Source organism: Gavialis gangeticus, unplaced genomic scaffold (genome assembly GCF_001723915.1).
Source record: "Gavialis gangeticus isolate Ggan-Ray unplaced genomic scaffold, GavGan_comp1, whole genome shotgun sequence".
In the NCBI taxonomy this organism is placed as follows: domain Eukaryota; kingdom Metazoa; phylum Chordata; order Crocodylia; family Gavialidae; genus Gavialis; species Gavialis gangeticus.
The window spans coordinates 65,474,656-65,487,914 of record NW_017729022.1 but is presented as its reverse complement, the minus strand read 5'-3'; the positions used below and the strand labels follow the sequence as shown (position 1 = coordinate 65,487,914).

General features: G+C 50.8%; 1 protein-coding gene across 1 annotated transcript in view; it reads left to right on the top strand.

The window, feature by feature from the left end:
* The window catches only part of TOM1 (target of myb1 membrane trafficking protein), a 35,354-nt gene extending 22,965 nt beyond the window's left edge, over positions 1–12,389 (top strand). The window contains exons 7-17 of the mRNA XM_019515312.1: positions 84–149; positions 1,659–1,775; positions 2,343–2,476; positions 3,473–3,506; positions 3,718–3,826; positions 4,271–4,391; positions 7,635–7,710; positions 8,210–8,272; positions 9,892–9,951; positions 10,768–10,807; positions 10,926–12,389. Of these exons, the coding sequence (XP_019370857.1) occupies positions 84–149; positions 1,659–1,775; positions 2,343–2,476; positions 3,473–3,506; positions 3,718–3,826; positions 4,271–4,391; positions 7,635–7,710; positions 8,210–8,272; positions 9,892–9,951; positions 10,768–10,807; positions 10,926–11,074 (969 nt within the window). The 3' untranslated portion in view covers positions 11,075–12,389. The remainder of the gene's footprint in view (positions 1–83; positions 150–1,658; positions 1,776–2,342; positions 2,477–3,472; positions 3,507–3,717; positions 3,827–4,270; positions 4,392–7,634; positions 7,711–8,209; positions 8,273–9,891; positions 9,952–10,767; positions 10,808–10,925) is intronic.
* Positions 12,390–13,259: the final 870 nt, after the last annotated feature.

Genomic DNA, 13,259 nt, shown 5'->3' with positions numbered 1-13,259 from the left:
CTGGCCTTCACTCCTAGACTGACTGCTGAATAGGGTTAAAAATCCCAGTCTATCCTATCATGGAGTGGACGTCAGTTCCACAGCCTGTGACTTTGCCAGCAGAGCCAAGTACCCCCAGTGATGCACCCATCACACCCACGCTAGAGCAGGTAAGCAGAGTGCTGGCCCAGCATTCCCTCACCTTGAAGCTGTCTGTTCTAGTGCAGCTGCTCCTAGGCTCCCTGAGACTCTCAAACTCCAGAGAACTCAGCCCAGTCCCATGGGAGTGAGCTGGGAGGTCACCAAATGCTGTGCAATGACATTCCCAAAGGAAGGATGTAGGAGGGACCCAGTGGGCTAGCGAAGAGATGGTGTCTCCTGAAGCATCTGCAAGATAATTAGGGGTGCTGGGTTATACAGGGCCTAAGGGGATTCTTGACATTTCATCTCAGCAACTGTATGCACAACAAATGCCTCAGTTTTGTCTGTTTGTCCCTTCATCAAATGATTTTGCTCCCTCTGTCTTGGGAGTCCACTCTGCCTAGTGATTAAATTTCCAGAGGCAAGTGTTTCTCCCTTTTCCCCCATCCTCATTCACATTGAGCCAGCATAACATTGAATTTTGATCTGTTTTCCCTAGAAGGAATTCTCCAGTTTCTAGAAGGCTGTCCCCTAGCATGAGCTAACTGCTCCTCAGAGTCTCATTAGCAGCCTTTGCCACTGAGGTGGGAGAGGAAAACCTCCTTTAACTGTATGTCCAGCACAGGCTTACCTGTGGATTGGGGCTTTTTTTGTTTCTTCTCACACTGTTGTTTTGGAAATAAAACTGTCTCTCTTCTATGGAAGAGCCACTGGTTAGGAAGGGGGAGCTAGGTCACTACAGCCACCTGTGCTAGCTGATAAAGTGTAGGGATGAGATTGAGGCCTGGTATCAGAAGATACTGAAGATAGTCTCAGTTTGATCCCCAGTAAAGAGTTTCATAGTTGGTAGGGTCGGAAGGGAGATCATCAAGTCCAACCCCCTGCCACAGGCAGGAAAGAACGCTGGGGTCAGATGACCCCAGCAAGGTGTCTATCCAACCTCCTCTTAAAGACCCCCGGGGTAGGAGCCATCACCACTTCCTTTGGAAGTTGGTTCCAGATCTTAGCCACCCTGACTGTGAAGGATCTGACTGCGCCTCCTGATATCCAGCCTGAATCTGCTCTCTGTCAGCTTATGACCATTGTGCCTTGTTACTCCTGGTAGTGCTCAGGGGAACAGGGACTCTCCCATTGCCTGCTGGTCTCCCTTGGCCAGTTTATAGACGACCACCAGATCCCCTCTCAGCCTCCTCTTGTGGAGGCTGACCAGGTTCAGATCCCGTAACCTATCCTCATAGGACCTGCCCTGCTGCCCCCGATCATGCGAGTGCCCCTCCTCTGGACCCTCTCGATGTTGTCCACATCCCTCCTGAAGTGCAGTGCCCAGAACTGGATGTAGTACTCCAACTGGGGCCTGACCCACCCTCCAACTGGGGCCTGACCAAATGGAGTCTCACAGGACAGTAACTAGAGGGCTTAGAGTTTCCAAGACTCCAGACCAAGCAGTCAGAGTCCAGTCTCCAGCAGTGGTTCCTTTACATCCTGAGCAGGCTGTGTGAGATCATATCCTAGTCAACCCTGTCCTCTCTCATTCACAGATTGGGAAGTTGCGCAGTGAGCTGGAAGTGGTGAATGGGAATGTGAAGGTGATGTCCGAGATGCTGACAGAGCTGGTGCCATCACAGGCAGAGCCCTCTGACCTTGAACTGCTGCAAGTAAGGAATCTCTAGCAGATGCCAGAGCTGGTGGGAGAGGAGAGCCACTTGGGTAAAACTTGGCCAAGCGCTGACTCAGTTAACTGAATGGCATCCCGCACACCACACAGGGAGAGCAGTTGCACATAGATGATGTGGGAACAGCGAAAGTTGTGTGGGGTGGATACAGCAAGGAAAGATGAAACAAAATTAAGGGGAAAATTTAATCTGAATAGCCCAGGAAAATCTACCTGGCCAAGGAGTAGCCTGTCAATGGGGTGACCTTGTATTCCTGACTGGGCCTTTCTCCCTAACTGGCTTAGCTAGAAGCCTGAGCTCAGCTTTCCACAACTGAGAGATCTGACCAGACCAGTTACCAACAGGCCTGGATTCAGTTTACTCTGCCTGGGTGAGCCTCTCACACCACTACCCACAGGGCCTGGTTTTATCTTCCCCCACCTTCCCTAGAGGAGGACCCATTGGAGACAGAGTAGTCTGTGGCTATTAAGTCCTGCAGATCTGTGAGTTTTTGAGTTAACCTTGCTCCCCTGGCCTGACCTATGTGGTTTCTCCCCCTTGCTGTGGCAGGAGCTGAACCGGACATGCAGAGCCATGCAGCAGCGTGTGCTGGAGCTGATTCCCCGAATCCTCCATGAGCAGCTGACGGAGGAGCTGCTACTTGTCAACGACAACCTCAACAATGTGTTCCTGCGCTACGAACGGTACTTCTTCAGTCATGCTGCCTTCCTGCTCCTCTTCCCTCTTCTCCCCAACTGCCCCTTCTCCATCCTGAGTATTTTATGTTTGCCCATTTTTCCATGAAAGTAACATTCCAAGTATATCAAATTGGGGCCATTCTCTTCCATCCTCAGTCCACTGCCCTCCAGCTCAAGGGGGTTTATTTCCTTCCCTTTGTGTCGCTTAAAGGACACAGGGCTCTCTGAAACCTAGCATAGTTAAAGAATTCCAGTTTCTTCAGCTAGTGGCACACAAGGAAGTGCCGTGGCCAACATCACATCTGGCTGCCTTTGATCCCCCAGCCTGAGTGACCAGGTACCCACTGACAGCTGGATTAACTGGAGGCAGCTGTCATGAATCTCTAAAATGAAGGCTCAAACTCATTCCTCTAGAGCAGTCTTGACTGCTGTCACTCCCTCCTCCATAATGCTTAGCTTTTGTATAAGTTTTGCTAGGACATAGAGAAACCTTTGCAGAACAAGACTGGCAGGACAGGTGGGAGGAAGGAACTAATTGCAAACTGCATCAGAGGTCCCCAGTGCAGGCCACATAGCCCTGATGAAAATACCCAGTGGTAGAAGCCTCCCCAGTTGTACCAACCTTTCCTATAATTCCAGTAGGAGACAAAGGCAGTTTGTGGATTTAGTTGAGGGATTCTCCCTTTTCCCCGTCAGAAAGACAAGCCGCTCCTCTGTCACTTGGGATGGGTGTTGCTCCAGGGAAGTGTAGACCCCTCCCTCTGCCCTTTCTTCTGCAACACCACCCCTACAGTGCCTGAGAAGTCTGTTACCCTGGGTGGGAATCAGGCTTGCAAATGAGGTTCCTCATTCTTAGGTATGAAAGTGCAAATTGAGCCAGCCTGCAGCCTTCAGGGAAGCAGAGTGGTAAAGCTGGAAGGATGGTGGTGAATGCCTGCTAGAGATGCTTAGCAGCCATGGAAGCTTATGCCACTGAAACTCTTTGTATTTCATCTCTTGCAGGTTTGAGCGTCTCCGGACTGGCCGGTCTGCTAAGGTAACTCAGAACTTCCTTTCCTTCTGAGCATGTTACAGGGAACTGACTCTAACCACAGTCACCCCCAACAGGGAGAGATGTGGCAGCCTGTATTTTTTGCTCAGACATTGAGGGTAAAAGGGAAAGCTTGTGGCCAGGGGAATGGGTAGGGATCAGTAAGGACTAAGCCCAGCCTGCAGGAACAGAGAATGACTTTTCTTTTTACCCAAAGGTCCCGGATGAAGTGGAAAACAACTTAGTGGACCTTGAATCTAGTGCTCCTTTGACAGTGAGGCAGCCTGAAGCCACCAGCAACCTCTCTGCTCAGCTGGCTGGGATGAGTAAGTAACCAAACAGTGTCCCTCTCCTGGGCAGGGACCTTTTCAGGGTCAAGATGCCCAGGTGTTCATCTGCTAACCTTTGTACAAAGTTGTCGAATTATGAAGTGAGCTGGAAACTGGGGCAGTGGTGTTGTAGAGTGACCCTTTCTCTTCACAGTGTGGTTCAGATAAATGCTTAGCTTCACTTTCTTTTCACGGTCCTGAAGGATGAGGGTGTCGGTGATGCTGGTGCTGTAGCCTGAACTGAGAGCACCCCTACTGAATGACCATGGAGCTGGCTCCCACCATCCACCAGTGGCAGGCTAACAGTGGACCCCAAGAAGAAGTTTAGCCTGCTCAGTTCAGAATCAAGCTTTCCCAGTGCCACTTTGCTCACTGTGTTGTCAATTGTGGGATTTCCTTGGTGCTGAGTATTTACCTTGCTCTCCTTTTGCCTTCCTGTAGGTTTAGGTTCTGGCAGTGTCAGTGCTGGCCTACAGTCCCTAGACACCTCTGGCAGACTGGAAGATGAGTTTGACATGTTTGCCTTGACCAGGGGCAGCTCACTGGCTGAGCAGCGCAAAGAGTGAGTGGCAGCTATTCAGCTCTGGGAATTTGGGTGAAGGGGGAAGTAGGGAGATGGAAATGAGAGCCTGGGGATGGGGAGGAAGGTGGCTCTAGGTTTCACCTCTCTGCCACAGATGTGTGTCCTCTGTATGTTAGGCTGAGCAAGAAAGGATAGAGATGTGGAACAGGAATAATTGCACTTGGGCTTTCCTTGAATTCTGGGCTAATATAATACCCTCAGTGGGAACACAGCAGAACTTGGGCCCCCTGGATCTGAAATCATGAGCACCTGCTGGAAGGTGTAAGTGCAACTGGGAGTCAGGAGTTCTGGGATCTATTCCCAGCTCTGCCACTGGCCAGCTGTATAACATTGGACTGGTCATTACACCTTCTTGTGCCTCACTCTCCCTATCCCTAGAAATGGTGATACTTCATTTAGTAATGTAGTTAAGATCTGCTGATGAAAGGCAACTCATGGCTAGCTAGTAGTATTACTGCCTGGACTAGATCCCAGCTTCTGCAGCCCAGACCACAAACGGAATAACCCTTCACAAACAAGCCGTAAGGGAGTGGTACGGAACCACAGTTTGCTTCTTCTTGACTTTAGAGACCAGATCTGGATGCTCCAGCCTTCTCAGAAAATCTGTCCACCTTCTCTGAAAGACATGAGAGTCTGTGCTCTCACCCGTAACTCACAGGAGTGCTGGATCCCTTTGAATGGTCACAACAGGACTGTGGCAGGTTCTCTTCCTTTACAGTCAGTCTGTCTCTACCCCTGTTCTTCCCAGTCTGACTTGAATTCTGCTTCTGGAAAAGGGAGCAGAGGTGAAATCTATGACGTGCACAATATTAACTGATGGATAAGGCTACTAAGAATCACAGTGTGATGGAGTTTTAGTCCTGTGGGTGGACCTGGCTAAGGGCCGTGCTTTTTTCTGAGAAGCAAGAAGTCTGACTTCCCACACAGCATTGGCTCATATAGCGGGCCATCCCATTGCCCTGAATGAGACCACTGGTCTATCGAGCCTGGTGTTCTGTTTTTGATGATGGCCAGTATAGATGATACAGGGCAGAACTGTCCAAGTAGTAGCGTGTGGGTTGCATGGGGCCCCCAGGCTCAGATTCCTTTCTTCAGCTTCTGCTTTGTGCCCCCACTGCTGGTGGAGGAAGTACAGCCCATGAAGTTGGTGGGGTGGTAGGGGGAGCTACACAACACACAGCCCTTGGCCATTCAGAAGTTGGACAGTCCTCATTGAAAGGAAAGGAGTAAACCCTATAATGTGACTTATTACACCACAGCCCTTCTTGGGCATAGGCTGACTTGCCATCTTCTAGCCACAAGCCCACTCCATTCTTGCCTAACCTGCTTCACTTGCAGTGTGCTGAGTGAATATGTGCAGTTGTCACCAATGGCCTGGTCTCTAGAATGTCCACAAAGGCAGGGTTTCTGAGTGGTACTGAGCTCCCTCAGCTATTGATGGAAGCTGGGTGTGCTTTGGGTTTGGGGGGTTTGTGTTTGAACATATGCACCCATGCACTGAACGGGAAACCAAGCTGGGTTCCAGCCTGTTTTGGACGCACCTGGCAGAGAGTGCTCAGCATTAACCATCTTAACCCTGGGCTCTGAATTGCTGTCACATATGCAGAGGGCTATAACCCAAAAGCAGCCCCTGAGGAAGACTGGTTCATGCAGGGTGCTGCATGGAGGTCACTCGATGTCAAATAGGGGGAGTTGGGTGTGCAGCAGGGCTGTGTGGATAGAAGCAAGATAGGGATTAAAGCACTGGAGCCAACACCACCTGATCTTGTAATGAAACCTAATCTCCTGGTCCCTGTTCAATGCGTTGCCTTCCCCCACCACATTGGACGGCCCTCGGGAGCTGGGCAGGAATGGAAGTGTATCCTCTCCAGCACAATCTGATCCTTCAGGAAAAGATACTTGTGATCTTTCCAGTTGTATCTAATGAGGCATCTTCTATTTATTCCTCACCACCCACCATTAGCCTGCCCTGGCTGCCTCTCCAGTTGCTTTTCTGCCAGCCAGCCTCTACACTCACTGACCTAGGCTTCTCACGGCTGTCAGCAACCCCTACATTCACCGCCTCACCCTCTCTCAGAGCTGATCGACTCCCACATTGCTTTTGGACCCAGGACACCAGCAGGAAGTCCATGGCATCCCCCTCTCCTTCACCTGGCTTGCAGCTCCTGAATACCTTTGTACAACAGTGCTGGAAGCAACTCAGGCCCTTCATGCCTTTCTTCCTCATCAGTGGCATGATAGCAGCACTCTATTTCATCCTCAACGCCATCATCCACAGTGGGCCCTTCACTGACGAAAACTTCTTTGAGAAGTTTGACCGCAGGTGGCCCAAGCCTCTGGCCTCCAACAAGAGCAGCTCCATGTGACGCTCCATCAGTGCTGCGGGAGGGACACGGACGGAGCTTGAGGAGGACTTACAGACATACTCTGAGGGGGACTGTTTTCCTGGTGCAAGGACTATCCTCCCTTGATTGAATGGTAACTGCAAACTCACAGCCTCTGCTTGAGAAGGAGCATCCTAGAGAAGGAGAGAACTACGTGGTTTCTCTGCATGTGTAAATATGTGAGAGAGAGGGATAGGACTTAGTGAGGGAAGGCAGCTGTTGAGAAGAGAGAGTAGTGTTGGCACACTTGGAGATCATGAGGCCAGAGGGAATCCTTTAGTTTAGATCATCTTGTCTGACCTGTGGTGCACAGGCCTGTGCATTTCAGCTTCCAGTGGAATTTTTGGGAGGGGGTAGGTGGTCTGCTTGTGTAAAGTTTTTAGAACTGTATCTGTAGGAAAGAGGGGGGAGACATGTGAAAGGGTCTACCTAGGTGAGGGCTTGTTTGTATTTCTCTGTATGGCTGTGAACCCTTATGCAGCATTTGTAACCCTTTAGACAGCGTAAGTCTTTTTCCCCCTTTCTGTGCTCAGTCCACAGAGGACATCAATCTATTATTACTCTTAACCTCTTGCTCAGGCTGTAAGGATCCATGCACTTTGCTATGTAGGCAGACCCGTTACTGTTGCGTTTCTAACCAGCAGGGGTTCCTAAACAAATGTGCTCTAATGCTCTCAGCACTGTGGGGGAGGGTGTCTTCAGGGTCACAACAGGAGAGAAGTAATGCAGTCAGCAGCCCTGAATAGTTATATCTAGGAATTCCATCGGGAGACCAGTCCTGTGCACCTCTCCTGCTGCTCGTATGTTGGGGGTTTTTTTACATGTCTCTCTCTTTCAGGGTGAAGTATGAAGATCCCCAGGCAACTGAAGGGCTCGCTGGAGCCCTGGATGCCCGGCAGCAGAGCACAGGAGCAGTAAGTGGCTCTGGGGCATTGCGTATATCGCCAGTAATGGGTTCACCACCCTGCCCACTAACAATGTCAGCTGTGAGGCTCTGTAAGCCTAGTCCTTAACTGTCTAAGAGGGTTGACCTCCAGCTAAGTCTGGCCTTGCTTTGGTACCTGAGGGGTGTGTTTCATCATGTCCCATTTTCCAGTTCCCCTGAGTAGGTCAGTCAGGCCAGGTGTAGATTTCTTCTCCATCTCCCTCAGCATGTCCTTCTGAAGCTCTGGAAGGTCTAGAATTGACCTGCTCTCTGCTAACAGGAGTCTCTGTAAGTCCACTGGAAATGTCATGGAGAGGAAGGATTATGGAGGATCCTCAAATCAAGTCCTCTGCCATCTGCATAGGAGAGATTCATGGCCACATAGTCAAACTTCCCTCCTCTCTGTCTCCGCCTGCCTTTTATCTGTTTCTACCTCTTCCCCCTCCCTCTTTGATAGCAGCTTTCAGTGCAGACTCTCTCTTGATTAGACGGAGACCAGTGTTTCCACCGATGGAACCCCAATCACTAACTGGATGGTACGGCAAGGAATGGTGAGGATGTGCCACAACCAGTGGAGAGCCGAGAGAGCTGGGGCTGTTGGGCAAGGGGGTAATACTGAGACAAGTGTGTGAGAACACACAGACCAAATTGGTGTTCATGAAGGGCTCCTGCTCTGGGCTAGTGGTAGAGACAAATTGTAAAGAAGCCAGGGACTCTGCCAACCTTCTCTGTGTAACTAGTGTGAAGTGTTTGCAGGGATTGGACCCAGAAACTGGAGATCCTAAATCCCAAGTTATTTATCTGCCCCTGGCTGCCTGTCATGCAGCCATTGATGGCTTGCCAAAACTCAGTAAGCGGCCCTCCGCCCAAAATAATTGCCCGCCCTTGCATTAGAGGCTCCTGCTTTTTGATGCGGAGGCCTCAGTTTGGTCCCTAAGAATGAGCTGCCTAAGGTGTGACTATGCTCTCACAGGACATCTCTTGTGCTGCAGCTTCAGCAGGGCACCGCCCAGAGAGAGGTGTGGGCTGGGCTGGGTAGTCCCCATGTACTGTCCAGTGGCTTCTTTAAATATTTCCCTCGTGTGTCCTTGTCTGGGACAAACCTTCTTAATCTTGCCCTTTGCCCCCAGTCATGGTCACGCCCCAAGGGCCGCTTTTCCCAGAGGGATTTTATCTTGACCTGGAGAAATTGCAGCAGTTCAGAGACTATGACCAGACTAGAGGAGTCTGCTCATGGGCAGAGAGAGGATGCTACTTTCCTTGGCCTTGCCATTTCCGTCATGGAGAAGTCCATGGATTTTTGCACACTAAGGGACAGCATCTTCCAAGATATCTTCCCCTGCTTCTGCTTGCAGCTGTTGTGGCACCTCCCTCGGCTGGTGTTGGCGCTTGCTGTTAGGGACAGGGCTCTGGGGTTTCGTAGCAGCCGTAGGAAACTGAATATCCTAGCTGTTTAGATTTCATCTCCCTTTTCATACTGGAACTGGCCAGTGGTAAAAGCTCATTGTTACAAATGATTTCCAAAAATGGGGCAAGAGTCCACCCTCAAGGCAGAACGCATCTTTCTGTAGCATTTCCATAGGTTAGCTTAAGATATGTCAGCTACTGCAGTTTGTCTGCCATTAGACCTGAGATTTCTTACCAGGCCTTCCCTTCTTCCGCTCTGATCTCACATGGGCATTAAGGTGACAAACCCATGACATCACAGTTGTTTCCAGTGCTCTAGGCTTTAATATTCCACATGGCCGATAACTTCACTGTGGAACAGTCAGGATGGAGACAATCTCTTGTTCTTTGGATATAAATCTACAGTAATAACAGAGGGAATGTGCCTACTATATTGTGGCTTTCTATTTAAGCAGCCTTACCCAAATCTCATCAAGTCAGAAAGCTGTCCTATTGGGCAGAGCAGTGCCAGTCTGGGTTCATTCATCTGTCTGCGCCAATCCGAATGCCACAGTGCCAGCCATGAAACCCCAGATACCTTTAAAGTCCTGTGCTTTGGGGATACCATGGTGTTGTCAGTGGGATGTGCTGTGACAGGGGTGGCTAAGAGGATGTGGGGCTATGCTAAACACATAGCATGGGACAGAGCAGGAGCTCCTGCAGGACTGGGTTGGAGTAACATTCCTTTCCCCTGTGCCTCAGACTTCTCTTTCTTCTGCCCCAGATCCCAGTCCCCCAGGCTGCTTTCATGGAGGACATTGAGCAGTGGCTCTCCACTGATGTGGTAAGTGAGGGGCAAAGCTGGGCTGGTTCTTGTGACTCTTCAGCTGCTTCTCAGGAAAGGCAATGGACTATCTCCTGTGGCCTCTGTAAAGGCTCAAAATCTTAGGGATGCTGGAGATAACACTGAAGGACCATTGCAAGTGCAAGTAGGGCCATGTTACTTGAGAAGTAGTTCCCCTCAATAGCCCTTCATCTGACCTTGCAACACTGACCATCCTGTGTTCCCTGTTTCCCTTCCATGTTGCCACCACCCAGTTTCTCCCTTTTCCCAGCTCTCCTAGGCTGCTGCTCCACCTCCCCTCTTGTGGAGCCCAATTATGAAAACTCTTCAGCACATACTTAGGTCTTTGTGTGCACATAGCCCATGTGAAGTCAGCTGTGGTGTGGTACTGGACTCCACTTTGCCTTCCAATGGAGGGGAGAGGGCAGGTAACAGGGCTGGCGCAGGCTGAGCAGCATGACCGTGACACCACTGTGGGGGAGCAAGTGAGTGCAATCCAGGTCACCAAAGCTCTCATCGTCCTGTAGAGAGGAAGGGGCTTGGAAGAGCATCTTGGTTGTGATACAAAAGCAGAGGGTGATGGTCTGGGGGACCACTGTGACCAGGCCTGCCAGCTGGCTGAGAAGCTTTCAGGGAAATGTGATCAAGGTGTAGTGTTTTTGCTCTCCTATCATCACTGCCTGGTGTTCGTATTGGGTGGGTCAAGAGGTTATCATTGGGGCTGGGCATCGCTGTGTACCTGCATATCCACACAGGGTGCCCTGTGTGTCTCTTCTCATCTGCCCTACTTCCCAGCATGGCTTTGTTCTTCCTCAGGGTGTTGAGCCAGAGGGTGCGAAGGGCGTCACTAGTGAAGGTAAGGGCCACCAGTTCTTTTCCTTCTTTTGTTCCTGGAGCTGTTCTGTCAACAGCTCAGTCTTCCTACCCCCTTGCTAATTATCTTTCTCTCTCCCTCTCTTCCCCCACCACCCCAGAATTTGACAAGTTCCTAGAAGAGCGAGCAAAGGCAGCGGACCAGCTGCCCACACTCCCCAGCCCTTCAGGAGGGATGCCCGCGCCCCCCGCCACCTCCAACCCTCATCGGAAGCGGGAGAAGGAAGACGACGCCATGTTTGCCTTATGAACCCTACAGACTGGTGTGCTGGAGCAAGAGGCCATGCGTGCTGTTCTGCTCTCTTCCTGCCAGGGGCTGGGAGAGGAAGGGCCCTGCCCCCTTATTTCCCCCCACCTCTTCCCATTTTTAGGCTGCTTTGGGGTTAAGTTGAACATTGTCATATTCAGGGATGTAACAGAGCAGACTTGTGGTGGGGAGTTTGCAAAGCTGCTAGTCACACTGCCTGATGAATTGGGGGAGTACTGGGGTTGTTGCTGTGTGATGAGAGCAAGCAGAAGAATTTCCCTGTCCCCCCCGCCCGCCCAAATGAAATCACTGTAAACCCACCCTGAAAGTGGCTGCCACCCTGCATCCTCCCCTTGACAGGCTGCATTTTCTATCGAAAGCTGGGGCCTCCACTCTCAGGGGCTGACTTTTGCCCATTTTCTGCTGAAATAGGAAAGCAAGTATGGTACAGATGCAGGGGTGGGAAGACATGGGGGAGGGCGTGGACAGTAATGGTCTGTTACTGTGTCTTGTTGCACAAGTGCACACAATCTGCAACATCTTCCTCCTTCCTCTCCCCTCTTGCCCCCTCCCTCCACTGCTCTTTGCCTCCAGCATCCTATTCATCATGGGCCATATGGTTTTGCTGCACGTAATCCAGGTACCAAATCTCGTGGCTGGGGATGAGACTGCAAATGGTACTGAATCCAAGGGGTGGAGGGGCTGCATGCAGCTTCACCTTTATAAGGAGGTGGTGGGGAAGGGGCAGGGCCTTCGGCAAACTCTTGAAATGATCTTTGATTACGACTCTCTCTGGATTCAACCTGTGCCTTTTAGCTCAATTTTTCCTCTCTTCCATTATGGGACAGGGGAAGTGAGTCTTCAGCCAGCTTTACACTACAAGACCCCTGCCAGCAAGGCTTTGTAAGTCAGGGGAGTGATGGGGTGTGATCCCTGACTGACACAACTGTGCTGACAGGGCAAAGGCAAGCATGCCTGCAAAACTGCACGCTTCCCAGGTTGGCTTGTTTAGCTCCCTAGAGGTGGTTTACCAAGGGCAGAACAAGATTCAGCTTTGCTGGGATAGCTGGGACTGTGCTTGAAGCACTTAGCCAGGGTAGCATACTCCTGTTCCTATACTGGCAAAGTGCTTCTGCTGTAGACATGGCCTTAAGGGAGGGAACATTGAGGAGAGATAATACTTTAAACAAACTGTGCCTTATCCAGAGGTGGCGGGTGAGGGGTGCTCTGGGCTTAGAACTAATGCTGGTTATTCAGTGTAACTTGGGAGATTTGCCTTTTGTATTGCACATTAAACAAGCAAAGTTTGACCCCCTGGGAGAGTGTGTGCTCTCTGTGAAGTTGTGGCAGGCGGAAAAGGCAGCTGGGGAGCTGGGCTGCTAAGCAAGAGAGCCACCTGGCTACGGTGTTGGGGTGGAAAGAGAAGATGTCCTGCTGCTAAGAACAGGCACTGCCTCAGGTGGGGTGGGTAAAGGGTGAGTAGACACTGGCTGAACCTCCTTAATGCAGTTCCCGGCAAGATGTCTTCAGCCCAGGTAGGAATGTCACGGGGGGGCAACCCCTCTCCAACCTCCTTTGGCTTGTGAGAGCTGATCAGACATCAGCTACCACAATCTCTTGGTCCTTTTAAAGACTGACAGAGAAACAGTTCCTGTTAAGATGCAGTTTGTTCTCCTGTCTTGCTGCTTGCTACAAGGTGCTATCTGGGTGAGGGTGGGGGTGGTGATGCCTGGGTTACTGAAAGGGCCCTTTTCCATCTGCCTGAAAGGAAAGTGTAAAATTAGTTTCCTCGTGTACTGAATTCTCAGCTGCAGGTCAGGCAGGGGGCACGGAGAAAACAAGCTAGGATCACGGTAGCTTCTCCTTTCCTTGGCAAACTAATTGGGCTTGGGGCTTATGAGGTGGCCCCTTCATGTGTCCAAGGCAAAGCGGGCACCCAGTTGATTTTCTCCTTGGTATGGGCTGGCCTCTGAACCAGGATTCCCCATTCCAATAACCATAGTGGGTGGTGTGCACTACCTTTTAGTTGCCCAAAGGAGGAGGGAGGAAAGATGCAGTGAAGAGAGAGTGGGAGAAAAACCCCTTCCCCACTATCTGCTTCAGAGCAGGACTGGATCTAAAGCATCAGGGTACGCTGCAGGTTCCACCTCACCCTTTTCTGAACTTACTTTCATCTCTGATCTTTCTT